Genomic DNA, 27,412 nt, shown 5'->3' with positions numbered 1-27,412 from the left:
GCACTGAGTCTTTCAACACAAATCCAAACTTGAGAACTGCAATTTATTTCAAAATTACAATTAAAAAAAATTCCTTTTACAAAGGAAATCACTAGTACACTAAAGGAAAACAAGTTTCAAACAGGTGTTAGTATTTGCTATATATTATCCTCCTCCATTTATTTCTCTCTAGAGTATCAGGGAAGATGGAGCAAAGTGTTGTCATGATATAATGAAGTCATGTTTGGAAATCGTGAGTTATTTCAGGTAAGCCTTTATGTTGCCAAACTAGAATGTAGCAGCACTTAAGACTGTCACTTTTTATAATGTTTGCCTATAAACTTTTTTTCCAGTGTGGGTTTGAAATGGTGCCCAAAAGCAAACAGAGAACAGGTGGGATACTGAGGCATGAATCTGCCCAACAGCTTCGCTGCGAAAATCAACCAGTTCGAACTGTTCAGAAATTCCCAGAAGCACATAAACAACCTATCCTGCTGTGTTAACTCTCCCTGGGACACTACACATGGATTTTTCCACTGCTCTGAAATTTAGGGACAAATTTTGAACTCATGTCCATGCTGTAGCATCAAACCAGTGTCTCCCCTGTGGCTGACAGCAGGATTCTTTCCCTGTTCCCCAGGCAAGGTTTGATGACCTGCTATCACATCCAGCTCCTCCAGCCCTCATGGAAGCTCTGCCTTGGAACTGAATCCTCAACCATCACCAGGGACCTGTGAACCAGCACTTTGCCAGGTTTGTCAGATTAGATAGGAAGTTTTTACAATGAGGGTGGCACAGGTTGCCCAGAGAGAGGGTGGATGCCCCATCCCTGGAAACATTTAAGGCCAGGCTGGGCTCTGAGCAGTCTGGTCTGCTGAAGATGTCCCAGCTCATTGCAGAGATTCCTTGATTGTAAGAAGGCACAAGATTCCTTTTTAAGCAAATCCTGTACCATCCTGTGGCATTGGTTCCTCCTGCAAAGGTGCACTACCTGACATGAATTACCTGTGTGTCACCCCTTAGAGCACCAAACAAGCAACAGAGGCACGTGCAGAACGACTCTGGCTGTTCTTAAACACTGCAGGACAGGGGACACTGCTTCTACTCTTTTCTGCTCTCAGCTACATCCTTATTTGTAATAGTGGTGGCACACAATGTATTTAAACTTTATAGGTGGAGCTGTTGAACAATACTGCCATGGAAAACCAAGCTGCCGTTAAATAAACAGCTGTGAACTTTTTCTCTGCCTGCTCATACAGCCTCACAGCATGGTTTACGCCATCCAGCCATCAAGTGGAGTAAACACTGTTTGTATAAAAGCCATGACCACAATAGAAGACTGGGGACACTCTGACTGCTCTATTTCAGATTATTAAGATATGCAATTGTATTCCAAATCATGTTTCTGTTCCAGATTCAGTCACTGAGAGATTTATACTTCCTTGGGTTTTAAATTATTATCCTCATTATTATTATTATTAGTCCTCATTTAATAAAATGTTAACAAAGAGCTGCTTATCTTAAGTCTCAAGTCATTTAGTTACTTAGTTACAGAGCCAAGTAATGAAAGGATCAGCTAATAGCTAACCCCAGCAAAGATTCTCACACAACTCTCCAGAGCACAAAAGCCTCAGACCCCATCAAGCCACTTTCACTTCAAAAGGCTTTAGTAAATAACTAAACACTCACCACAGTGTGCCCAGAAGGGTCAACAGACCTGACCTGTCAAGAATCCAAGAGTTTCATTGCAAAAGTGAATGTCCCCACAGGGAACGCCAGCCTGCCAACCACCACCACTGCTGCTGCTTCTCCTACCCCTCCTCATGCTTCTCCTGCCATTGAGGGAAGTCCAGCAAGACCACACTGGACGAACAACATGGGATGGGGATGTCAAACAGGTCTCATGACTTTGCAAGTCAAGCCCAAGGCTTCAGACTCTCCAGGCAGCAGCCCAGGTGTCACCAGTAAGGTGTGCAGCATTCTCTCCCACCTCCCAGGGACAAGATGAAGGGATTCTCCCTTAATTTAAGATTCCAGACCAATATTAAGAGTATCTCCTTGTCCTCTTCTGACAGTGGATGACAAAATCAGCCTGCAAAAGACACAGCCACCAGTTTAAGAATGCACAGAATTACTCCTGGCCATGGTGACCATCTCCCATTAGCCAACAGCAAAACAAAGGCTCCTTAGACAAAGGGGCACAAAACAGCATTTGCAATTCATCCATCAGCTGCTCCAAAGGCACTGGATTCCTGCTGTCCCATTTGTTCTGTTACTATCAGCCAGCTGCCAGCTCTGCCCAGCTCTGCCTCTGCCAGGCACCATCAGGAAGTCTCTGTTCTGATAAAACACTTTCCTTTCCAAATTGCTACAGCTCCTCCCATAATTTTAAAACACTAACAATTTATTTTTTTTAAATGCCTTGTCCCTGAACAAGCTTCCAAAGAGCACAAATCATTTCTCCCCATCTAATGCATAATTAGTTGCTCAAATCTGATGAAAAAGATCTGGGCCTTGTAAAAAAGCTTCAAACACAAAATTTGAAAGAGCTATCCATGATAGTTATAAGCATAAATATGTGGCAGATTCTAAGTCTTTATTTGTTCCTTTAACACAAACTCCTGGGCTGCTCTATTTGATGGACTTTCACAAAACAAAGATTTTGTAAAAACAAAAACATGCCAGATTCTTCAAAATAAGTTTTTCCTGGCATGTTCATTAGTATTGTTATCCTTATAGAATAAGGACGTAATCATCTGATGGGTAAAGTGATGAAACCAAACAAAAAGAAAATTATTATGTAAGGAACAGGAATAATCATCTAGCCCTGGAAATTAACATTTGCAAAATAAAATTGCCACATCATACGTGGCTGGTGCTCCAGCAAGTGTGGAGCTTCCAGCCACACTGACCTGCTGGAGCTTGGACCTCCACACCATGTCAGCTCCTATTGAGTGCTGCATATACTAAACCATCTAAAAAACAGTGAATCTCTTCCAATTGCAACAACTTGCCAATGTCATCACGGGTAAGGGAAAATATTACACTGCACTATATCTTGCTTGCCTAAGTTTTGAAAGCTTAGAAGAATAAAAAATTCTGGTGAGCAGCAAAACATTTTGCCACTTGCTGGACTCCTTGGACAAGAAAAAAACCTCTGAAGAGGCACCCAAAAATTATCCCCGTGTGGTTATATCCCATCTCTCTTGGGTCATACTCTTTGGCAGCAGGTAACAGTCCCCAAGCAGCTATTTGGCCCTGGCTACAGCCACCCAGGCCCCACCACACCCAGCAGAGGAGAGCAGTGGGACCAAACCTCGTGAGGATGGTCCCCTGGATACGTTGGTTGACACGAGGTGAGGGACATGAAAAGTTTCATCAGGGCTTTGATGGCTGCCAAGCAGTTGGGTGGACGTGTCTCACTCACCCCATGGTTAAGGAAAGACTCATTCCCAAACAGAAAGAAATTATACTTGTCTAGGCTTCGTGCAGAGATTAAAAATTCCTACAGCTCGCAGCCTGCTTGCTCCTACCTGTCTTTATAGACATGATTGTTGAGTTACGGCTGCACAACCACGCAAGCTGCGTCAAAAACGCCGAGGATCACGTGCTCCTGGGCTTGGCCCTGTGCTTTGTGCTGCTGGAAGCCAGGCCAGGGAAGACTCAGAGCATGCCAAGTTCAAAGTAAACAGCAGAGAGACCAGCAAGGCCACCTCCTGCTGCTGGGAACTGCCACTCCTTCCTGTTTGTCCCCCTTCCTCATGCTCTGCTCCTTGCAGGATGATGAAGAGTTCTTATACAGCAGCACCATAGGACTGGTGTCAAGATAGGGCAAGGAACAGGAAAACACCAGGATGGCTTCTGCACCAAGACGTGGCAACCATGGAAGGAAAGAGCACCCCCAGCCTTGAGAAGCCACACCAAACCCCCTAAAATTACTGTGCTGCCTCTTGTAATTTCATCAATTTGAAGAGAAACTGAAGGCCTTCATCTCAACATCTTCAGGATGTGCATGTTTGGTTATAGGCACCAAATCTTGACCATTTCTGTTCAAGTCAAACTCCATCATCTGCCTAAAGTAACAGAGTGAGAGGATCTCTGCTAAGTGAACTGAGTACAACGAACCTAACACACATGTAACACAATCTCAAAAATAATTAACCGCTCTTCCAACTCATTACAGAAGAGTCTTCTCATGTAATCTATTATACAATACAAAGGGGAAATGAATCACGTTTTGCCAGAACCTCAAATGAAAAACTGAAAAAAAAAAAAAATTAATCTTCTCTTTCTAAAAAAGCAGAATTCGAGACTAGGAACATTTTCTTATTGTTTCTTCTTTCAGCAAGAGCAGAACTTCAAATCTCCCTGACTGAATTCTGCACGTAACCAAGTGGCAGAGCAATTAAACCAGCTCCTGTTGTTCAACCCAGCCTTAAAGTCTGCTTGGGAAAGGCTCCATAATAAGATATACAGCCCTGGGAAAGCTTACGAGCACGTATATTTGGTTGCAAATGGTTTTTCTTGGGTTTAGTATTTTCTTCCATCTATTCCAATCTGTAGCTCTTTTTCAGGGTCTTTATTTGCATTTCAAGAGCAACATAAAACCTGAACAGAGCATAGCATAGATCCAAACATAAAAACAGAACCTTTTTTTCCAGGTTTGCCAAAGGCCATGCTCAAGACTATTACTGCTCAACGTGCAAAAGAAATAAATTACAACTGGGAGGTTAAAAATTGCACAATTCAATGTTGCAGTGTTAGTTCTGGATGCAGAGAACATCTATTCAGATTCCCTGCAAGCAAGTCAGCAGTTGTTTCTTTTGTACATGGTCCCATTCTAACTTGACTATACAAATCCTCTTAATTTTAGCAGCTCGTCTGGAAGTCTCATCTTGCCTGTTCCCCTGAAATTCATCTCCCCCCACTTCCTAAAGGGGGATTTGAAAATAGTCACTGGAAACAATATCCCCAAAACATCCTCTCAGCGCTTTTGAGAGTCCCATCCACAACACACACGGATATAAACCATGGGATATTCTCCAAACACTTCAAAGCCTCAAGGCTCCCTCTCAACCGAGAGCAATATTTAGGTGAGAGGCATCACAGCTGGTTTAATTCCAACTCCACACAGAGGACAGTCTCCAGTGGGGACAAAGAAAGAGCAGCACAGGCCCTGAAGTGAAAAGCCAGGCTGGCTACCTGCCCTTCCAGGTGGCACACAACCACTCAACACAACGCTTCACTTGAACTTCCAGATACCTCCGTCACTCCTGACGGTCACCAGTGGCTCCTGGGCACTTTGCCATACTAATGGAAGAGGGTTCAAATGCTTCTGAATTGCTAGAAGAGCTATTACTGAGCTGTGGTTCACTGCAGATTTATTAGACAGTCTCCATGCTAATCCTGCACGGCTGAAATACCTGTTCTACCCTGCTGAGTAAACAACACCAGGGAAATCTGGGCACTTCAATACAATAATATCTCACTATTTTTCATGAATAAACAATGTATAACAGAACCATGCTCAAGAAGTACTCAAAATTTGAGCTGGGTGCTTAAAATTATTTTCAAGAACTGTTGGGTGGCATTCAGAATTAGAAATCGTATTACTTTCCTTGAACCAAATTAAATATTGCAACACTGAGACACTGAGCAGGGAGCTTTCCAAACTTGCAGAGCCAGTCTCCTGAGAGCAGGTTCTGCCCCTGCCCAGCAGCAGGTCCTGCCAGCAGCTCACCTCTTCACACAGCCCATCCTAAAGGAAGCGTAGCATGGACCCTACTGGGATCTTCTACCCCACAACTTGTTATTACAGTTTAAAAATCAAGTTGTTGCCTGGTGTCCTGATCAATTTGTGTCCATCCAACCACAACTGAACCTTCTTCAGCCTTGTCCTGGTGGGTGCTGCCCACCAAGGCAGCCCCAGCCACAGCATCCTCCAACCCCACTCACAAACAGCCACAACTCCCCTGGGAGAAAGCCTGAGGTGTCACAAAAGTCTTTTTTTCTACCTTTTCCTCCCATGTAACAAAACTCTATCCAAAATAGAAAAGCTAAGAGGAAACAAAAAAATTCAAATACAATCAAAATATGATTTTCTTGTCCTCAACCAGCCTCTCATACTCATTTTTCTCCCTTCCCATCCTTCAACGTATCTCCCTTTCCAGTAAACCCTCACAAATACAAGCCATTTCCTTGGTACAGAGGAATTTTCCCCTCTTCCCAGTTCTTGTGGCTTTGCTTGACACAGTGAATGTCCCAAACTGATGAGGCAGTTCTTTTGTGGAGGAGGAAAAGCAATAATTACACACAACCTGCAACGTGTGAGGAGGGGAATGAAAGTAGGTCAGGTCTCAACTCCTCAGCTTCACTGGGGTTCACCAAATGCTTTCACTTACAGTCAGTTTAAAAATACAATTAAAATAATAACAGCACAGCAAGTGAATAAAGCAGCACCATAGAATTCAATTTTCTGTCCCTTTCTTTGATATGGATAATGGCATTTGTGTGGTGACAAGAGGCACAAAAACCTGAACCAGCAGAAAATGAAGCCCACAAGACACATCCTGGTATCAGGTACTCTGACACTCAGAAATCCAGGAAAAACAAATCCATTAACAAGAGGGTTCTTTGGGGGAAAAAAAAAAAAGCAAACAAAACAAAGAAACCACCAGTGATAATTAAGAGATGAGAAAGGACAATCTGGAGACATACATAATCGGTTTATGAATTATAAGCTGGTTTTGAAAGCTTAAAAAAAAATCCACATTAAAAAGAAATCAACATAAAAAAAATCCACATTAAAAAAAAGTCCACATTAAAAAAAAATCCACTTCTCTCACAGAATTCTCTTGTTTTGCAACTGTCCTGCTTGGGAAGCACAGTCCCTAAGGAACAAATGCCAACAGAGTTCTGCTGACGCTCCCAGCTCCGACTGAAACCCGAAGGGCCAAACTTCCAGAACAGCCCCAGCACTCCCAGCCCACGTTTTGTAATTATAACAGGAGCTGTTGGCTGCTGCACTCCTGCAAATCTGGTCCTTATTTAAGATCTGACTCTTACAAAGTCGCTCCAAAGTTGCTCAGTTGCTCCAACTTCTCTTTCAATCAGTTTAAAAGTCAGTTTAATCCCTGGTACTGCAAGATGGCGTTTGAGAATTGGGGAGCACGCTGTGCCAAAGCTCCCTGGAAAAAAACCCCACTGCAAGCACACACTGCAACATGCTGAACCTAAACTCAAAAGGTCTGAGCTCCAAATCAGTCCCCAAATTGCTCAGAGGATGATTTTACACTGACAGGCTCCGTGCCAAACCAAATATTGTCCCGTTTCCCACCACCACCACTAACACAAATCACTGTCCTCTGCAGAAGATGCTCCCACTTGTCCAGCTGGGATTCATGGTCCCTTTTCAGCCTGAATTTTGCACTCCTTTAATTACACTGAAATAAATTTTCCCTTCTAGTCAAACCAGGTGTGCTGTTACACTCAGACAAGACATAACTTGCCAAAGTGGGTGATGTTCTTCTAAAAACACAAGATTTAAACTGCTCAGGAGCGCTGCTTCGAAGAAAGTCTCTTTCACTCTAAAGCTTCAATCTTGAAGAGTCTCAAAATGCTTAACACTTAAAAACCTGACAATTCCAATAAGGAGTTTTTCTCTATAAATGGCAGAAAAATACACAGTAAAGTATTTTTCTAGCATTCCCATCTGATCCTAAACTAGTCATTTTAAGAAAACACTGATCTTTGAATGTTTTTGTTTAAAGCCATTTAAAGATCATTTCTAGTGAAGCTGGATATAAAAATAAGCTCATTAAGAGCGATGCTATGGGTATTATTAAAACTCCACAATAGTCCATCGTCTCATGCATACACAGCCTTGCATAACTGGAGATGTCAGCGTTTTCATTGTAAATTCTGCTTTCAGAGGTTTCAAACTTGCCTGTAAAAAAAGTTGCTATGGCCTGAAATTTGTTGCTATTTCCCTGCCAAAGAAGAACTGTTTTAACATTAGGAAACTATGCATTCATTGGAGTCGGCCACAGGCTTGGGGTTTAAAAAAAAAATATATAAAAAGAATAAAAACTTCACAGCTCAGCATCTTAGAAAGTTTTCTGGCTCAAAAAAAAAAAAAAACCAAAACCAAAAAATCCAAAACCAGACCCTCACTAAAGGAATCAAATTCCTAAAAGTTAATAATTATTATACCCCTTCAAAAAGCTTCAACTGTATGGCAGATAAGCCTAAAACATGCAATTATTTCTGCTACTTTGCAAAATAGTAGCCACACTGAGAGACTACTGACTCCCAGAGTCTCATCAACACAGACTGGAAATAACAACCCTACCCATGCCCAATTAGTTTGAAGCTGAAGACCATGCCCCTGCTAAAGGGCTGCAGATTTTAAACACAGACTGGACACATTAAGACTGATTTAATCTGGCTGCTTGTACAACTCCCCAGAATCTCAGCTAGCAAATCCTGTACTGGGCCAAATAACTTACTGAACCGGATCCCTGAGAGGGCATGCAGCCCTCACCCGAAGCTGTGGGGATGTCACATTCCTCCATAATGGGCTTTAATAATTGCCCTTCCTTGAAATAAAATTAAAAGGAAAATAAATTAAAAAGATAAAGCTGACTCTGAATTAAGTAATGGGCTTGAATTCTTAATTTAACTTGCAGATATCAAAGCCGCTGTTTAAGAAAGAAAAAGCCAAAACAAAACAGTCAGAAGGGAGCCCTAGGTGCACCATTAGCTTTATTTTTTCCTGCCAAACTAGAAGCAGCATTCTGGTGATTCTACACCACCTCTGTCCCAGGAAAATGATGGACTGGGTGTGCGGGGTCCCCCCAGCCCTGTGACCTCTCAGCAGGGTGGCACTGGCTGCAGAGCACCCATGGGGACACCCCAGGATCAGGAGTGGGACAGGGGACATCCCACCACCACAGCATCCCTCCTCCACACACTGGAGCACCTGACAAACCCCACATCCTGACCCAGGCAGGTCAGAGTGGCTGAAGAAGGATCTCCAGTGCAGACCACTGTGACCACAGGTGACATTAACCTTTAAGCACTGCCAACATTTTTACAGAAATGAAGGTACGTTGCTCATATGACTCAGTATTTTTGCAGAAAGGAAAGCAGTATGCTGGACATACTTATTTTTGGATGTTGTTTAGTGTCAGCAAGTGGCTATGACTGATTAAATAAGAAAAACTCATTACTCACTCCCACCACAAGCACACATCACCTATTAAAGGGGATCTCTCCCCTTCCTTGCTGCTCCTGGGAACCTCCCAAATATAGGACCATTCTGAACTACTGTGTTTTCCACAGGACACAGAAATAGGCTGTCCCTCGTGGAAAGCTTAAATTAATCCTTTGAAATTTGACCTAAATCAAAAAGAACTGAAAAACGTTGCCACCACACCGGGCGGGGGCTCCGAGTGGGTGCTCCAAGGACGGCGTCAAGGCACTGGGAAAGGGACCAAATTAGCTACCCAGCAGATGATAACACACAGCCTGGGCAACAGGAGGTCAAGGGAGAGCTCACTATTTATCAAATATATGTCTAAACTAATTATTCAGTTCACAAAGTAGCCCTTCAACCCATGTGTGCAGTCAGAGCCCTTGTGAAACACTGGCCACCATCAAAGGCCTGGGCACACACAGGCTGAGAGAATGGTGCCTTTGTACACGCTGGGGGAGGCTTATTTCTAAATATTTTGAAGCAGAAAAAGTCTTTCTGCTCCCTAGGACAAAAAAACATGTATGTAAACACTTGATGTGAGATATAATTTGAGAGCTGTCAGTCCCCACAGAAGTCCTACAGGTCCTGTTTGTGCTCACACAGCGCAACAGGCTCAGGTTTCACCATCGCTGCTTGGGAATAAGGCACCACAACCGAGATCCAGCACGCTCAGGATCCCCAGTGAGCACCCACGTTATCACTCACAACGGATCAAGATGCCATTTTCAGTGTAAACACTTTCACATGGGCCAGAGTAATATCCAATGGTCCCAGAGGGATATTTATTTACCCAGGGCTGACTGACAGCACCTTGATGCACAACATCGTGCACATATCCCTGCAGCTGATCACCCTGCTAGATAAATACTGCTTAAACTAAAGCACACACTTCAGTATTTTTTATACATACCCAGATACTCTGAAGAAAATTATTGCAACTGTCCCTAAAGTTATGTATAGCTGAGGGAAAGTATTTTCTCTGTTACAACCATAGGAACAAATCTCAATTCCTGTTAATGTTGTGTACAGCTTTTCCAATAGTCTGAGTCACTAAGATGATAAACAATAACGATACAAGCACCTTGTATTAAAAATAAATACATAAACACAGACAATTCAGGGCATGTCCATGAAGGAAGACACAGGAACAGATCAGTGAGTGTCACCAAAGGTCATGGCCCTGCCGACCTTCTCAGCTGGCATGAAATGTCATAGCTCTAATGACTCCAGGCAGCAGCCCCATTGAAAATTCACATTATTAGAGCACCTGACCCCCCAAATTAGCTGTGCCCAAAATGTTTTGGCATTTACTACATTAAAAAAGAAGTCTGCTTTGTCTTTGAGGAGTTCTTTTGAAAGGTATTTTTCTGGTCTGGGATTGGAGAGCTTGTGGGTGGCAGTGATAGAACCTGGAGAAGGTGATTGTGTAAAACTTGGTTTTCTTTTAGTTTGTTTTTTTCATATCAAAGGGTTTAACGAAATACACACAGGAGGTTTTATTTCCCAAATCTCAGATATAAATCCCACACAATTCCCTGTATTCTGCAGCATAAAAACTCTTATTATGCCATTAACTTAGAAGTGTTTTCTGATTTTTTTTTTTGTTTCTGGTAATGATTTGGGTTCTCACATCTAAAATTGTTTCACATCAGTAACATTCCTGCCCAGGAAAGAAGTTTTAAATCTTTTTTAACAATTTACGCTTTGATAAAACCCAGATTCCACCCCCTAAATATTCAGTGTGTAAGAGACATATTCTCAAACTGTATTTTCTAAATAAAAAAAGCTATTCTTTCCCTGAAAAGTTAAAAAGTTATCAGTCACCATTCAAAAAATATTACTCTTTTTCCCATAAAACACTTCACCAATCTTCAACCACATTCTTTCTGACTTAACCCTAAAACTAGGGGACCTTGCTACAAAGCTAGTCTTAAACCAGAATTATTCATGATTTTGAAAAGCCAGAAAGGCACCAGATGTTCAATTAACAAATCATACAGTAAATGGCAACAAGAGTTGGGCTTGGTTTTTTTTTTTTAATCTCAGGTTACCTTCAAAAGAAAAAAAAAAACCCAAACATTTTTGCTACCCACAATCTCTGTGGCTGACAAATGACAATATTGCTGTTCCTTGAGAATTGTTTTCAGCAATGCTTGCTAGGGAAGAGGGCTCATCATCTCTAAATAGTTCATCCCCTGCCATCAATAAAAATGTACTTGGAGCAGATTCTAAAAATGCGTTAGCTGGTGACGTCTATTTTTAGAGGCAGAGGATAGAAACAAGTTTTGCATGAAGAATTATTAAATAAAAACGAAGCTGCATCCATGGACATGAGTAGCAGAATGTGTAAAGGCCAAACTCTTTGCAGCAGGCTTGCCAGGTCAGAAATGCTCTGTGGACTATTAGATCAGCTTGACAGCTGAGTTATTAGAGCTGTGATCACTCCTCCAAAAGACAGATAGAAACTTATGAAAGAAGCCTCACTTCCTCCCCCTGATGCTCAGAGAGCAGGAATGACCCAGCACAATGCAGTAAAATCATGCTTCAATACAATCAGCTCACAACAATGAAAAAGCAGCCCCCCCATGAGCTCTCCAGAGAAGAAAACCACTTTGCAGAGCTTGAGGAGCAGATAAACCTAGAAGAACATACCAACAGGTGCAGACTCAAAATAGGAGATTTTATCAAAGCACCTCTTTGAATGTGAAGGTCTAGACTGGCCTTTGCTCCCAGCAATAAAGTACAGCCCTTCCATTGAGATCTCCACATTTACACCTCCAGGACCTGTGATCCAGACACGGCACCACCCACTGTGCTTGGACATTAACAGCAACAGGGAAGCTTGTCCCGAGTACAAACACCAACAAAGCTGCAACAGCATTTTTGCAGAGTGCCTGGCAAAACTAAACATTCACAAATAAAAACTACTGAGATTCATTTTCCTCAGGTTAAGACAACCCCAAAGCCACTCATCCACTTGGTTCCTCGAGACAGCAAAACATAGCAGCACCCAAGTGCCACAGACTGGTTTCCTTAAAGACCCATTCCTGAAAACTTCCATCTGTACACTTTGATTATACAACGTGATGACAGTCCCAAGTGAAATCACTGACACCACTGGCTTGCACAAGAATAAACAAACGCACGCTTGTACAAACACAGCCCAGGCGAGAGCGGGGGAAGTCAGAAACCGTAACTCTCCAGGGCTGGTCTGTTACTTGCCTTAGATTTACCAGAGCACATGGAAAGATGTTGACTTCTAGTTCAGATGTCCACTTCAAATTAACTTCTTTTAAAGAATTAAGTATTCTAGAGTGATTTACCTTCGGGTTCCACCGTGGTGTCTTCAACAACTAAATTAAACGAAGGTCGAGCCAGGGAAAGTCCAGCCATGGTGACCACCACCAGGCAGATAAGGCAACCCGAATCCCAGCTGACCATCTTTTTAGAGTAAATTCCTGGTCCATTTCCATATCTCCATGTGGACTTTAATCCCATCTGAACACCTCTAGAGAAGCATGGAGAGAAAGCCGTGCCTTCGGCCAGGGTAATGCCTCCTCCCTTGGAACGACGGCTGCTGCTGCAGGGAGGAGAGAGATTTAACACTGTCAGCAAAAACATCTCCAAACACAAACCAAAAACCTTCATAAAGCCTCAAACAGAGCTGAGGTGAGAGGGAGGGGAGGAGGAGGATGGGAAAAATAGTTTTCCAGCTTCAAGAATATGTGAAAAGTGAGTGACTTTTCATCTTCTGTTAGCAGTTTCCATCATCACCTGAGGCGTAACCAAGTCCTCCTTGTTTTCACAAAATCACTTCTCAGCACATATTGAGAGCTATTTTACTGACAGAAAAACATACAGGATTTCAAAAATGAGGGGCACACACATGTGCAGGCACATAACCTGTAATGCTACAAAATTACCACAATTATACAAATTATATTCTTGTTATTGTTTGAAAGTTTATGTAAGTTTGCCTTGTTTTTCATTCCTTCACCTAGGCAGTTCTGCAGCCAGATGAATTTGCAGGAATCCAGTAATTTTCCACAAGTAAAATTGAAAAATATACTCCTCAGGCTTGGAAAAATCTGTAAGACTATTTCAGCTCAGGACTTCCAGCTCCCCCATGGATACAACTTTTCCTGACTCAGTTTGGTGTCCTTTGGAAGGCCTGAGTCCTGGACAGGTGAAAGGCTCAAGTCTTTGCAGTGATATTGGTTCTCTACACTGTATTACAGACAATTAAAATCTATATAAAATATGACATAAATTGTAGTTTCACAGGAAACCTGCCCAGCATCACTTTGCATCCATACATGCCAAGCTGTGTGCACAAACTTTTCTTTCCTCAGTCTCTCAATAATGCTTATTGAGATGTATTTTTCAAAAGGGGGGGAGGGGGGAAGTCTATTTTATTCACAATAAAACAAGTTTAAATGGATGGAGATAAGTGATAATCCAGGCATGGTCTGACAGAGAAGAGGCACCAAAGGAACTGGCACTCTCTTCAGGGGACCCTGTTGCCTCTACACAGAGATGCCAGGTGAGGGTCAGGAGAGCATTCTCCTCACAGGGTGATTTAACAGCTCAAGCAGAAAATTAGACCTGATTTTCCGCTTCAGAAATAAAAGACGGTAAAACCTCAGTAAATGGATAAAACAAGTAACTGCAGCAATTGTTCTAATCTGGTCAATGATTCATCTTAGATGTGATGAAACCAAACTGAAATATGGAGAGGTCTTGTCTGGAAGGGGAAAAAATAACACAAAACCTCTTTTTCCCTCCTGCCCTCAACACTCGAAAATTTTAAAAAAAATAAAAAGGAAGGGAGTGTGGCTCTAAAGTCAAACTTCTCCAAACTCCTTGTCATTGGGATTTGGTGTGGTACCTCAGCATGCAGAAACAGGAACACAAATTCTCCTTTTACAAAGCCAACCACTTAAAAAGTTGATTCTGACTTCTATTAGCCTTGTGCTAGCTGCTACAAAGTTCACAAATGCTGTTCAGAGGCATCTTTTGTCTTGGGTACTCTACACAGTAACTACTGGAGTTGGTAGGAACAGGTTTTGGATGACATAAAGAAGTCACTCGAGGAAAAAAAATTAATACATGTTATCCCAGGTGAATCCCTGCTACTTCAGGGCAAGCTTTTTTCACCTCCCTTAGTATCACCTCAAAGCCCTGTCCCTCCTGTAGAGATTCCAGCCTGGCTCCAGCATCCCAGACCACAAGCTAGCAACTACCATTAAATTTCCAGTGAAAACACCACCAGACCACTGCACAAACATTTGCAAAGAGCTTGCCCAGCCCTTCTCTAAATAAGCAGAGAGCAGGTGTAGAGCTGAAGAGGGCTCTGTCTTTGGGACCAGGTTGTGTCTGGAGCAAACCCCCCTGGATGTCACCACCCAGGTCCGCTGCCCACCTCGCTGTCTGGCAGCCACAGCCCTGCAGCTCAGTTTATCCAGCTGCAAAGTGGGTAAAAACCCCTAATCAACAGCCTGGATGTAATGCTGATTTCATTTCCATAAATCATCCTGTAAACTCCGATTAAAGTCTGCGTTGATAAATGCAAAATCCTATCACGGTTTTGCGGAAAGAAAACATACCAGAACGCCAGCACGTATTTCAGTCTCCAAGAGCATTAATTCCACTGACATTCCTGCAGTTTCAGATTCTCAGACTACATTAAATGCCACTGAAAGCACATTTGTGGTTCCTATCCTCATCCTAAATCCTGAAGCGCGGCACGGGGCTGCTTGGCCACGCGTCTCCTCACCTGAAGATTTTTGTTGGCTCCCGCACCTCAACATCTGCCGGCATAAAGAAGGGATTCTTCATCCACAGAGCAGCAGCAAACTCAAAATCCTGGCTTGTAAAGGTGCAACAACACAAAAACCAAAGCTCTGCACCCATCCATGGAGCCAAACCACTCTTTACCACCAGGACAGCAAACAGGCTTCAAGGGTTGCCCTCTCCCAAAAGAAGTGGAGTCCAGTGAAGATGAAACGAAAGCAAATTCTTCTCATAGTTTAATTGCCACAGTTGCTGGGGGACGAGTCCCTGGAAAGACCTCCTGTGCTGGATAATTATGTACCTCTATCTCAATGTTTGGAACACAGCCCCAGCATGCTTTTTGGCCTCCACAATTCTGGCTTCCTGACTACAATACCATAATCCCTCCTGGAGTCTCAGACTCAGTGAAAGCCACACGTAGTGTTTATTTTTCCCCTTGAAAGGGAACTCTGTCTCTCTTCTCAGCCTACACTTTGGGGAGGAGTTGTCAGCCCCCAATGATTGATGGCTCTCCTTGCCACTCGCTCATCAAGTCAATTTTCACCTCCTCACATACCTGCCCAAATTTTCTTTGCCAAACTGACAAGCATGGGAAAGCAGACTGGTTTGGGAGCCCAACCAAATTCCTCCAAGCTGTACTTCAGTTTAAACACACTCGCACACACAAACAAGTACTACTTGTTCAGCAGTGGCATTAATTAAATTCAATGCTCAGTGTTCTTTTTAATCTACTTGCATTGTTGTTTATAAGATGTTTATCACTCCCCAGGGACAGCACGATTTGTAGAGTATGTTAACCAAATCAATACATTGCTCACGGTAGAACTTTTCAGCATCTTTCTCAATCAGGCGGGGAATAGCAAAATCTGAGTGAAGTATGCATCTTCCCTCCACAAAGAAACCTCAAGCGCTCTAAAAGCCCAGTAGCTTCATCAGAAACATCCAGGTAGATGAAGCTTTAAAGCTAATAAGCTTTATATACGTACACAATTCCACGGACAGAGGAATTCTGTACAGACAGAAAATGCAGAAGCATACATCTGTCTATAAAAATACATATACACATATATATCTAACAAGACTCTTCAGCATAGTTCAATCTCCAAGCAAATCTGAGCATCACAGCTATTAAACATTAATTCTGGAGGACTAATGGGAACCGGCTGGCAGCTTCAGTACTTTTTCATTGTTTGAACTTCTTTCATTTGCTTTCCAGGACTATCTTGTTTTTCTCAAGTCTTTTGCCACCAAGAGATCGGGGAGGGGTGGGGGGAAAAAATCTGCATTTTAATTGACATTCCAGAGAGCGGGAGAAGTCCAGAGGCTGCTGATTGCTGTCTATTCAGCCCAAACAGGCTTTTCAGATGAAAATGAGAAAAGGCTAGTGGAAGATTTACAGGGATTTGGTACAAAGGAGACAATGAAGTTTTAAATGTTGATAGCGTTTCACACCAAACGCATAATGGGTCCCAGTTTGAAGGGGCCGTTTTGCATTTAAATATATATTTCATTGAGGATTTCTCTCCGCGCTTATCTCAGCCGGGGCGGTTGTGCCCCGCGGCCCCGCTCCCGCAGCACGGCGGGGCAGGAGCGGGCTCCGAGCCGGGGCTGCTCCTCCGGGAGCGAGCCCCCTTCCTCGGCCCGTGCTGCCCGTGCCGCTGTCACCGCTGGAGCCATCCCCAAACACAGCCGTGCACCCACGGGGATGCGGGGAAGGCAGCGGAACAGCGCTGCTGCTCGGGCTTCCCCCCGCACCGCAGCGCCGACCGGGGACCACGAACCGACCCGCAGCTCCACCGGGGAGCAGAACGGAGCCTGGCATCGGCACAGCCTGCCCCGGGCACCCCGAGCCCCGTACCGGGTCCCCCCGAGCCCCGCACCGGGCACCCCGATCCCTGCGCCCGGGTACCCCCGAGCCCTGCGCCCGGGCACCCCGAGCCCCGCACCGGGCACCCCGATCCCTGCGCCCGGGTACCCCCGAGCCCCGCGGAGCGCTGGAGCACGGCGGGACCCCCAGCCCAGCCTAGCCCAGCCCAGCCCCGCCGCCTCCCCGGGGCCGCCCCTTCCCCCGGCCCGCCCGCTGCCTTTACCTGCGGCGAGAGCGCCGGGCGGGCGGGCTGGGCTCGGCGGCGGCTCCCGGGCTGGGGCGCGGTGCGGAGCGGCGGCTCCCGGGACGGGGCGAAACTGCGGTGGCGGCGGCCGCGGTCACTGCGCGGGCGGCCCCGGCTGGCGAGCCCGCAGCGGCGCAGCGCCGCGCATCCCCCGCGGGACGCGCCCGGGGCACGCAGGAGGGCGGCGAGGCGAGGCAGGAGCCGGCCCGGCGCCCCGTCCCGTGCCGTGCCCTGGCTCGGCCGCAGCGGCTACCGCCTCAGAGGGGCGAGCCCGCCGTGCCCGGCGCCAGCTGCCTCCTCCCCCGGGCGGGCATCGCCGAGCAGCGCGCCGCGGGTCCCGCTCCGCTCCATCCAGCCGCCCGCCCCGAGCCGCCGCAGCTTTGTCACGCCGACAGCCCCCTCGGGTGGGAGGTGGGTTCTGTCTCTCTCCCCCCTTTCCCCCTCTCGGCGCACTCCTCCGGCTCCTTCCTCCTCCCCCGGTCACTCCCCCGCTGCAACCCGAGCCGTTTCCTGGACGGCGCTGCCGGGCTCTGCCAATCGCCGCCGAGCCCCTTCCCCCGCCCGGCCCTCGGAGGTGCTCGGCCGGGAGCCCCCACCCTGCCCGAGGGTCCTGGCACCGGAGAGGGGCGGGAGCGGAGCAGGGGACGCCTCGCTCCGGCCGCTGCCTGCCCGGGGCAGAGGCACAGCCCGTCCCGGAGCCGCCGCTGGGCTGCCGGGGAGGAACCCGCACAGCTCCGGGACGGTCCCGCCGCTGAAAGTTTTCCAGCGGCTTGGAAAGGAAAGATGGGGAGCGCGGCAAGTACCGCCGCATTGAGCCTCGGCACCGCCACCGCGGCACTGGGCAGCATCTGCATCCTCACACAGAAATGGTACCAGCTCAGCAGCGGTCCCCGAAACCTCTCCTGAAGCGTTTCGGGCTCAGAAGCCATGGCTGGCACATGGCCAGTTCCATCTACAGAGGATGGCTGGATAACGCCCGCTCCAGAAATCACCCTCAGGAGCCTCTCAGTTCAAAGCCCGATTCCAACTGCCCCGTGAATTGGTCTGACAGTGCACTTTTAATACCTGTCTGTGTGGTGCCCAAATGGGAAAAGTTGTCGGAAAGTTATGCAAACATCATTTGTTTGGTCACACAGATCTAAAACTGCATGATATAGGTATTGAGAATTCAATATAGCTTAGCTTGATCCTTGCTTAATAAAACATTCGCTTTAGATACCGTCAACTAAAAGGTTTTGGATATGGAGTCTATGTAGTGCTTGCTTGTGTAGAGTCAGCTTGACAACAAAATCAATAAGTGGTTGTTGCCTCAAATTTAATCAGTGTTGATCAATTTAATGTTACTTTATTTAAGCCCTACTGTACATTTTATATGTTGTGTGCGGTATTGATCAAGGAGATTTTCAAGGACTGAGGCCACACATCATAGTGTAACACAACTAGACACCAAAAACTTGAAAACAAGTTTTCTGTAGGATATGTACTTACCTCCCAGCATGTATTTTCCCACCACTACCGCAGTCTTTATCAAGGATGGCAGACAAATTTGTAATTGATTGAAAACACAGGTTTAGTATTTTTTTTGTTGTTGTTGTTCCTAAAGCAACAGGCATCTGAATGTTCTAATTGAGAAGCTGAAATGTCACAGTCAAGATCCAATTTTCCCAGCATCAGGCATGTCCATTGCCCATTGAAAACATTGTTAACACATTCTCACATAAATTATTGTCCAGCACAGGAAGCTGCAATACCTTTCCCCATTCATCGATATCTTTGGATACTCTGAAAGAAAAGGAAGCATTCCACTAAAAATGACAAATCAGAACACCTATTTCCAAGGTCTGGAAGCACTTGTCAGAATTTATTCTTTTGGAGGATGAAAAGATAGCAGTCTATCAATAGCAGCCTTTTCTCTTACATGAGCCACATTCTCCTAAAGTGGCCCACAACAGCCCAGCTCCTCAATCTGAGAAAAGCAGAAGCATGTTTGGAATTAAAGGGGTGGTGGGGGGAGATCAATTCTGTCATCATATTTAGGCTTCAAGAGATCTCAGTGGGCCCAGGGAGCCTTTCATAGCAGTTAGGCTGCTGAATGAGAGCATAATCTCTTTACAGTTTTTTCCTCCTCCTCTCAAAGTGGCTGGGATCTTTTCTGTGAGCCCTCCTGCACGTGAATGGTGTGGCTAATAAGCCTATTAATGAGGTTCCACAGCAGAGTGTGAATAGGTAAATAAGCCCCAATCTGTTGAGGTTCAGGAGCAAGGGCAGTAAAGCCATCATGAACTAAAGGTGACAGTTTGAACTGAAATAGGAACAACAGCTCCAGGTTTCAAGCGAGAGAATAGACAGACAAGGCACACATTCAGGCTCCTTCTACCCCCTACCGAGTCCTATTTTCTCTCCCATTCTTCCTCCTTTATAAAATGTCTTGAGTAGTCACCCATTTTTTCAAAAGCTCTTGAGACGTCCTTTTTCATCCTGGCAATGATACATCAATAGGGAGGAAGGAAAATGAGGACACCAATGCTCCTTTGCCCCTCAAGTTTCAAAAGCAGGAACAGCGCTGTGTGCCCTCGCATATGGAAGCGGGGGAGGAGAAAGAAAGTTAAATTGAATCTTTCAGCCCTGCCAGCTCTTTGTCGCTGCTGTCAGCCCAACTCCGGTCCCTGTGCACGCAGGCAGGGATGCAGTTAATGTTCAACAGGGGCAGGGTCCGAGCCCTGCTCCAGCTGCGGCGAGGGCACAGCTGGGCTCAGCCAAATCCCCAGCCAGGGGCACGCAGAGGTGAGGAGATGGATTCATTCAGCATCTTTCACCTGGCGGGGGAAGGGGAGGCTGTGCCTGACTTCAGGCTGCTCCTGGGCTGCGGCCAGCAGAGCCCGGCTCGTCCATGAGAGCCCAGCTCGGAGGGATGAAGGCAGAAGGTTCAGCAGTGACAAACAGCGGAGAGATGGGGTGAGATGGGCAAGCAGTGCCTCCGAGAAATGTGGGAAAAGTCACCTCGGAAAACAGCACACTGAGCACTCTCAGTTGTAATCCTTGCGGACTCTCTGACATTTCCTTTAAGTGCTGGAGGTATCGGGGCAGCCAGGGCTCCACGGGAAGCGGCTCCTCCGTGGGATTCCGGGCAGGAGGCAGCCGCAGCTCCTGGCATGGAGCAGACAGATGGCAGGGGAGGCCATGGGTACCCCGGGGAAGCAAGTTCAGCAGCACAGATCCATCCTCCAGCTGCAGGACCTGCTCACACGGCACAGCTCTAACTGATGAAAACAGGAATAAAATACAGGGGAAAACATGAAAGAAAATGAAAGCCACATATTCAAGTCTTAGAGGTCTATGAGGAGAAACCTTCTAGATCCACATTCAACCGCACACATCACCAAGGGTTTTCTCCATGAAAGACAGTGGGAATCAGCATCTCTTCCCTGTTATTCCAACTGTCCCATCCAAAAATTTCTCCTGCCCATTCTAGACATGATTAAATGCTTGTCTAAGATTTCTTTTTCTTTTCCTTTAAAGTTCTTCCAGAGCTAAGTGTCTAAACCCAAACACTGCCAGCTAAAATATTTACCTGTTTTCCAAAGTGTTTATGGTTCTCTTTCTGGGCAGCTTCGAACTTTTTTTTAGGGTACCAAATCATAGGAACCCACTTTTGATTTTTTTTTTTTTTTTTAAAGACAGGCAGAGCTTCTCTATAGATTTTTCAGTGTCTTAGGGAAAAGTCATTTCATACAAAAACAACCCTGTTCCAAAATAAAAGCTACAACAGAGAAGTTTCCATCACTACTTCTCACCAGGTATCACTTCAAGATGCTGTTAAACTGAAAAAAATGAGATAACAATTAATTATTTTAATGCAAATATATCAAATAATTATCCATGAAAGTGTGAAGCAGATGGGCTACCAAGTTCTTTTGCAGCAAAATGTGTATGGGAAGAGGGGGCTGCAGTTCCTAACCCATTGAGGGGTAGTTTTACTGAGTGCTTATCACACAAGAAAACCTCATTTTGGTTAAGCTAGAGAGAAGGGGGCAAATTAATTGATTTTGTCTAACAATTTTTGATTGTCCTCTGCATTATGAACAGCTGAATATTCTAGGAAATACTTCTTCAGGCACTAAGGCCAAGCAGTTGAGAAAAAAATCTTATTTTCACTGCTGCTGTGCCAATGTCTTGTAATGGCATTTGAGTATCAACACTCCCCTTGGATTGTTATGCCTCATAGCCATGTAACCTTTCTGCTGCTCCTCTCATTTTCTGTGTCTTAAGGAAAATATTCCAAACAAATATTTGTTGTTTTCATTACAGTGTTGCGAGATATATTTAAACAGGAAATGTGGTGTGTTTTGAGCAGGGTATTACACTGGGATCCTGGACATTCAATGATTTCTGCCCTTCTCCATTGGCTTTCCTGGGAAAGGCACTTAATTTGTCTGTGTCCAAGCTCTCCAGCTATGAAATGGGAATAATAGATGCTTCCTGTCTCCCACCCCTTATCCAGTTCATCTCTTTAGATGGTAAGCTCCTCATCTCTCACCATGTTTTTATGCATGGCTTAGAACAATAGGACACTGATCTCAGCTGGAACCTCCAGGCACTTCCATAATGCAAATATTGAATACTAAATAATCAAAATAAAAGAAAATCCTCAATTTATTATGTGTTCCCTCATAAAGAATTTGTCACACGCTGTCCTGGTAGAGCATCCCTGGCTCTCAGGGAAGAGTATCACTTCTAAAAGGGTGGAAAGCAGCATCCATTGGAGAAGGTCTTTTAGCAATGAGTTCCTTTAGAGCAGACTGCAGAGAAACCCAGTGAATAAACTCCTTCTGAGTGCTGAGCAGGGCACAGCAAGACACAGCCAGAATTGTAAAAACCAGAAGACAAAGGCTGCAAAGAAAATTTCTCCTTCTGTTACAGAACTTGGTTATATTTTGCTTATTGGCCCAAGCACTTCTCATTTCTGTTTGCAGCTGATCAATACCCGCTGGCTTGTTTTACTGGAGCCCAGCTGGTGGTTGTGGCAGCTTCCCCTGCAGTGTTCCATCAGATCAGATTCCTCCCTGGTGACACCACAGGGTTCAGCAGAGGTGCTCCAGCTTCCAGGCACAGCCTCAGAGCAGAAGGTGTGAAGTCAGCCTTACACCAGGGTTCATGTTACAGTTTAAATCCTGGAAGGAGCAGGAAACTGGAAGGCAGGGACCCACAGTGTGGGCACTCTATACTTTCTGGGCAGGGTCCTGTGACCCAGCTGTCCCACAGCACCAAATCCCAACAGATCCCTCCTGCTTCCCTAATCCTCTGCTGCACTGCCAAGCTCTGCATTTCCAGCTTGCTCTCCCCACAGGCCCAGGTGCAGACACAGGCAGGCACCGTCACTCTGTAGCAGTTAAAAATATAAAATAAAAGTAATTCTTCTACTTCCCACCTTGGGTAATAAAGGACTAAATGCCTACAGTCATTTCACTGCCTCATTCTTCTTAACTCTTAATCTTTCAAGTCAGCATTATCCAGGCTGTTAATATTCTTTCTCCTCTCCCCATCCTTTGCAATTATTTCCCTTCCCTATCTCCTACCATAGTTTTCATAGAATTTGATTCTTCTTTTATGTGTCTCTCAGTGAAAGCCATGCCTTTCATCAGCCCCAGTCCCCACTGGAAGATGACCTCCTCCACTTTGCCAGGTGATTGTAGTACCCACAATCTCACCTGAGACCCTGGATTGCCTTGCAGAGCAGCCAGTGATCTGCCCAAGAAAGTCTCCACATTAACAGAGACGCATGGAGGTTTAACAGCCCATTTGTTAACTCTGTAGCCACATTCACAAGCTGCAGTCTCCAAACATGGGATGGGAAGGTAATGGTCAGGCAGATGAAGTCCAGAGACAATTTGATACAAGCATGGGGAGTTCCTTAAACCGAAGTCACAGGAAGGTTTCCCACACACAGATCCAAACTGTCCTTTTTCCCTGCTCCCACAGACCCAGAAACACCCTTTTCTCCTTCATCCTTTTTTGTTTTAAATAAAGGGTTGCAGGGAAGCTTGCTTTGCATGAAATCCAGACTCACATTACTGAATATTCATATGCATATGAATGAATATTCATCTATGTATAAACACACGGCCATATTTCAGGGTTTGAAGAGAAGGCCTGCTTTTGATTTAGATAGCCAAGTTGAGGTCAGATTCCATTTCTTAAAGGATAGAAAAGGTTGTATTGGTGATTGCTGGATGAGAAAAACCCAACAACCTTCATGCTGCTCTCCTGATGCCTGCTGGAGACTCCCAGGGCTGCTGAACTCAGTGGGTCAGGAAATGTTTTGCACTGTGGGTACAAGTAAAGAGGCCAGAAACTTGATTACAGGAGAGACTTAGTTAAATATTCACTGGGATTCATTATGTGAAAACCACTAGAAAGGAACAAGTTTCTACAGGAGGGTAGGGCTGTTTTATTCTTGCTGCTGCTGTGAAATGCTCCTGGTGGCTGTGTAACCCAGCTGCTGTCCTCTAGTGGGAGGAATACAGCAGGTCCGTGAGGATGTGCAGCAATGGTTTTGCTGGTTTATATTCCTGATGCTCCTTTAATTTGTCTGTAAACCCAGCCCTGTCCCACGGGTTTCCTCCACGGGGGTTTCATGACAAATGGCCTCTCCCTGCCTTCCCAAGCTGGATGGGTCCCAAATTTTGCAGGTCCTTTGAAAAGGGCCATAATGCTGATTGGAAATGCAAATGATAAACCTCAAAAATCTCTTTAAAAACCGAAATTTTAAACAGGGCTCCAAATTTTGCTGGAATATTCAGCCTTTTTACAGGCAAATCAGAGCAATTCAGCAATGCATCTGAAAGCAACAAATTCATTTTTGGCCACAGAGACAAGAGCAGAGCAGTAAGGAGTGAGGAACTGGAGAAACACTGATCCCAGATTTACAGAAAGCATTAGCTCTAAAAAGAGTTTTTCATGGCATGCAAAGGGTGAAATCCTGTGTTGGCCAGTGAGGTGGCTCTGCCCTAAAAACATACAAGGCAATTTCTCTCCTGTAAATTTTATTCCCTGAAGCCTTACATTCAGCAGTCTACTTTCTGAAGGGGAAAAATAATAAAAAATTAAAAAAAAAAAAAAAACATCAGCAGTCCCACCCTGCTCCACATGTAGCAACAAGCTCCTGGCTAATTCTAGAAAACAGAGAAACTGAAACATTTTAAACAGAAACTGCTGTGATCGCCAGGTACAACCAAAGGGGGGAGGGTGTGGAAGAACAAGTGGTGAAAAACTGAGCTAAAAGCAAAGGAGCTGCATTTGTGATTGTGTTCAACAGGAAAAACATCATTGACAGATAAGAAATAATGTGGGTTTAGCCCTGTCTCTGCAAACAAACAGGCAGGAGCAACTAGAAGCAATGGGTCTCTTTCCATCCAGAGGGGTGCCCAGGGGTCAAGAGAAGGGACAGAAGGGAAAAGAAGCTGAAGGAGGAAAGGAAAGTGCTCATATGCTTCTCTCACTAAACTGGACACGATGGGGAAATACAAGGTTTCTTTGGGTAATACAAGATTTCTTTCTTTCTTCACTCCTGCCTCCATTCCCCTGGTTTCTGGTGGTTTAAGGGGTAAGGAGCAGACCAGGAGTGTTTTCCAGAGGCATGAGAAAAATGGGGTTAATCCCCACTTTCCTCAGGGAGCAACTTGCAAAAGATCCCAGAGGAAAATGATGCTGTGATCCCATGTGCTTAGAGACATTCTGTTGCTTTGTACTCCAGGAAAATCTGGTCACTGGATATGTTAAGTGCTGGGTTTGGTGCTGAGGCTTCCTTTTCCTGGATGCTGAGATCACCAAACTGGCCCAGCAGAAAATACCTCCAAATGCCCTTCATCCAAAACTCTGATGAATCTGCTACCCATTCAGAGCTCTTCTGTTAGGAGAGAATGGTGGGAGAAGGAAATTAACTTCACCAGAGGGAAAAAGTCTTCCAAAATCCTCATATCTGTGTTAGAATCATGGAATAGTTTGAGCTGGAAGAACCTTTAAAGGTCAGCTAGTCCAGCTTCCCCTGCCATGGGCACTTTCCATGTCCCAGGTTGCTCCAAACCCTGTCCAGCCTGGCCTTGAACACTTCAGGGATGGGGCAGCCACAGCTTTTCTGGGTACCCTGAGAGTGCTGGGTCATGTCCAGTTTTCCTCCCCTTTCCAGCCTGCAGCTGGAAGAAGCAGGCTGGAAAGGGGAAGAAAAAGAAACAGAGCTCCAGGAAGGGATAAGGCCAATGATGCTGGAGGAGAGTCAGGAGCCTCCAGGCACTGCAGACCCCACTCCTGGGGGCTGTGCTGCCTCTCCCTGTGGGATCTGTGGGCTGGGAGCTGAATCTCATCACCAGAGCAATGAGGAGAAGCAGTGCACAACTGTTTGCATGATACATATCTTGTGAATAAATAAACCTCATCTCCAGCGCTGCTGCTCTCTAAACATCTATAGAGGCGTGCATTCACTCAAAACATTCAGAAAATAAACAGAAAGGGAGCTGCTCAGTGAACCCCCCTCCTCCTGCCAAAACCCAGCTCTGCAGAAGTGTCGCCTCTCAACAGAATCCAAAATCTCAACAGACCCCAAAATTTGTCTTTTTAAGAAATGCTCTGTCTTACTTCTCCATTTTTTTGATGCAGAGACACCTCAGAGGCTGTAGGCTTAGGTTTCCTAAGCCTGATCAATGTTTTTCCACAAATACTGGGAAGCAGAAGGAGGTAAAGAATAGTTAAATGCAGCACAATTGAAAATTAGCTCAAAATGCCGCAAGCTGCAATTCAGATGGATTACAAGATAACCTCACCAGTCTCAAGAATGTAACAAGAACAGCCCTAAATCAACATAAATACTTGCTCAACCATTTTCATCTCAGGATTAATGTCAGATTTATTTTTTTTTATATATATTATTTTTTTTCTTTTCTCCTGTGGCATTAAAACCATTTTCCAGCTTTTTTTTTAGGCAAACTATTTGTGGTTACTGGGAAAGGGGGATAAGAACAGTGATGAGGCAGGGGGAGCGGGGTCCATACACCCTCTGGAGAGTGGGAATGGAGCTGAGCAGGGAAAGGCTGATGCTGGTGGGTGCACCTGGGGTTTGGAGGGGAGACAGGCAGATGCCTCCTACCAACCCCACTTTGTTTTTTGCCTGCTCAATTTTGTCACAAGGCAGCTGTGACCATTTTCAGGGCTTTCTTGAAGGTTTTTAAGTCCCAGTGGGCCACACTCGCACTACATTCCCATTCAGCAGCACTTTATTCTAGGCTAACTTCTGGAGATTTCCTTTATACTCAGAGAAAAAAAAAAATCCCCAGAGAGGCACCTGTGGCCTCTGGGATAAATTTCTGCTTTATGGTCGCCCGCAAGCTGGCCTGGAGACACACCCTTGCTTGCTGGAGTACAGATAAGCTTCCAAGGACTTCAAAGGGATTGCTGAAGCAGACTGCAGTGGATTTCTGCAGAAATGTAATGCACAGCATGTGTCTGAGGGGATGGAGAAGAGCTGTGGTGGTTTAGATTAGATAGCACTATTTGGCTTTAGAGGGACTTGAGGAAGTGAAAAACACATAATTGTCTTTTAAAGTGTAATATTTGACTTCAGTTCACCCAGCATTGCAGAAGAGCTTGTAGATAAGCAGTGGAAATTATTTCCTTGTGAGGGGTGGATACCACTTCCATATGACAAATCTATCTTCGAGCAGTTTCCATCCTGGGTGTCATTGTGCTGGGGTAAGGCTCAGTTATACACCTGTCCAGTCCTAAAAATTTATTATTGAGTTTACTATTGCTACAGAGCACCCCAGGGCCACATCTTCCTTTATTCCCTCTGGAATTACAGAGTCCTAAAATAGTTTGGGTTGGAAGGAAAAGTCATTGTAAAAAAAAATTCTTCCTTTTATCAAACTTCTTTTGGTTTCAAACCATCCCCCCTTGTCTGATCACAGCCAGCTCTGCTAAAAAGCTCATCCCCATCCATTCTGGGCCATTGCACATTGCCTCATTTACTGGAAGTTTACTGATGGTCTTTATCCACTGTTTGGTTCCAGCTCTGCTCTGTGAATACAAATAGACAGGATTTTACATATTTGTCAGGAGATTGTGGTGTGCTCTCAATGTTTTTTCTTTCTATTTAAAGTCAATAATATCTTTCAAGAGTTAAATAGAAGGATGAGTTTCTTCCCCTGAAGGAAGGTACACCCAAATAACCAATAGCCAACCTTTACTCAGTTCCTCCTTAGGTGACTATTCCCTATTTGATATT

The 27,412-nt window shown here is 45.1% G+C and overlaps 1 protein-coding gene across 20 annotated transcripts in view; it reads right to left on the bottom strand.

The window, feature by feature from the left end:
• FGFR2 (fibroblast growth factor receptor 2) overlaps positions 1–27,412 on the bottom strand; it is a 93,681-nt gene that overhangs the window by 62,689 nt on the left and 3,580 nt on the right. For 6 of the 20 annotated variants that reach the window (XM_023929963.2, XM_023929965.2, XM_023929966.2 and 3 more), the window contains exons 1-2: positions 15,012–15,240; positions 12,559–12,815 (exon numbers count right to left, since the gene is read on the bottom strand). In XM_023929963.2, the coding sequence (XP_023785731.1) occupies positions 12,559–12,815; positions 15,012–15,148 (394 nt within the window). In that variant the 5' untranslated portion in view covers positions 15,149–15,240. Of the gene's footprint in view, positions 1–12,558; positions 12,816–15,011; positions 15,242–17,118; positions 17,251–27,412 lie in introns of those variants that run through there. The other 14 variants (XM_023929967.2, XM_086900322.1, XM_023929969.2 and 11 more) reach the window with 7 other exon arrangements.

Source organism: Cyanistes caeruleus, chromosome 8, assembly GCF_971803275.1.
Source record: "Cyanistes caeruleus chromosome 8, bCyaCae1.hap1.1, whole genome shotgun sequence".
Lineage (NCBI taxonomy): Eukaryota > Metazoa > Chordata > Aves > Passeriformes > Paridae > Cyanistes > Cyanistes caeruleus.
This window is presented reverse-complemented; position numbering and strand designations above follow the sequence as displayed.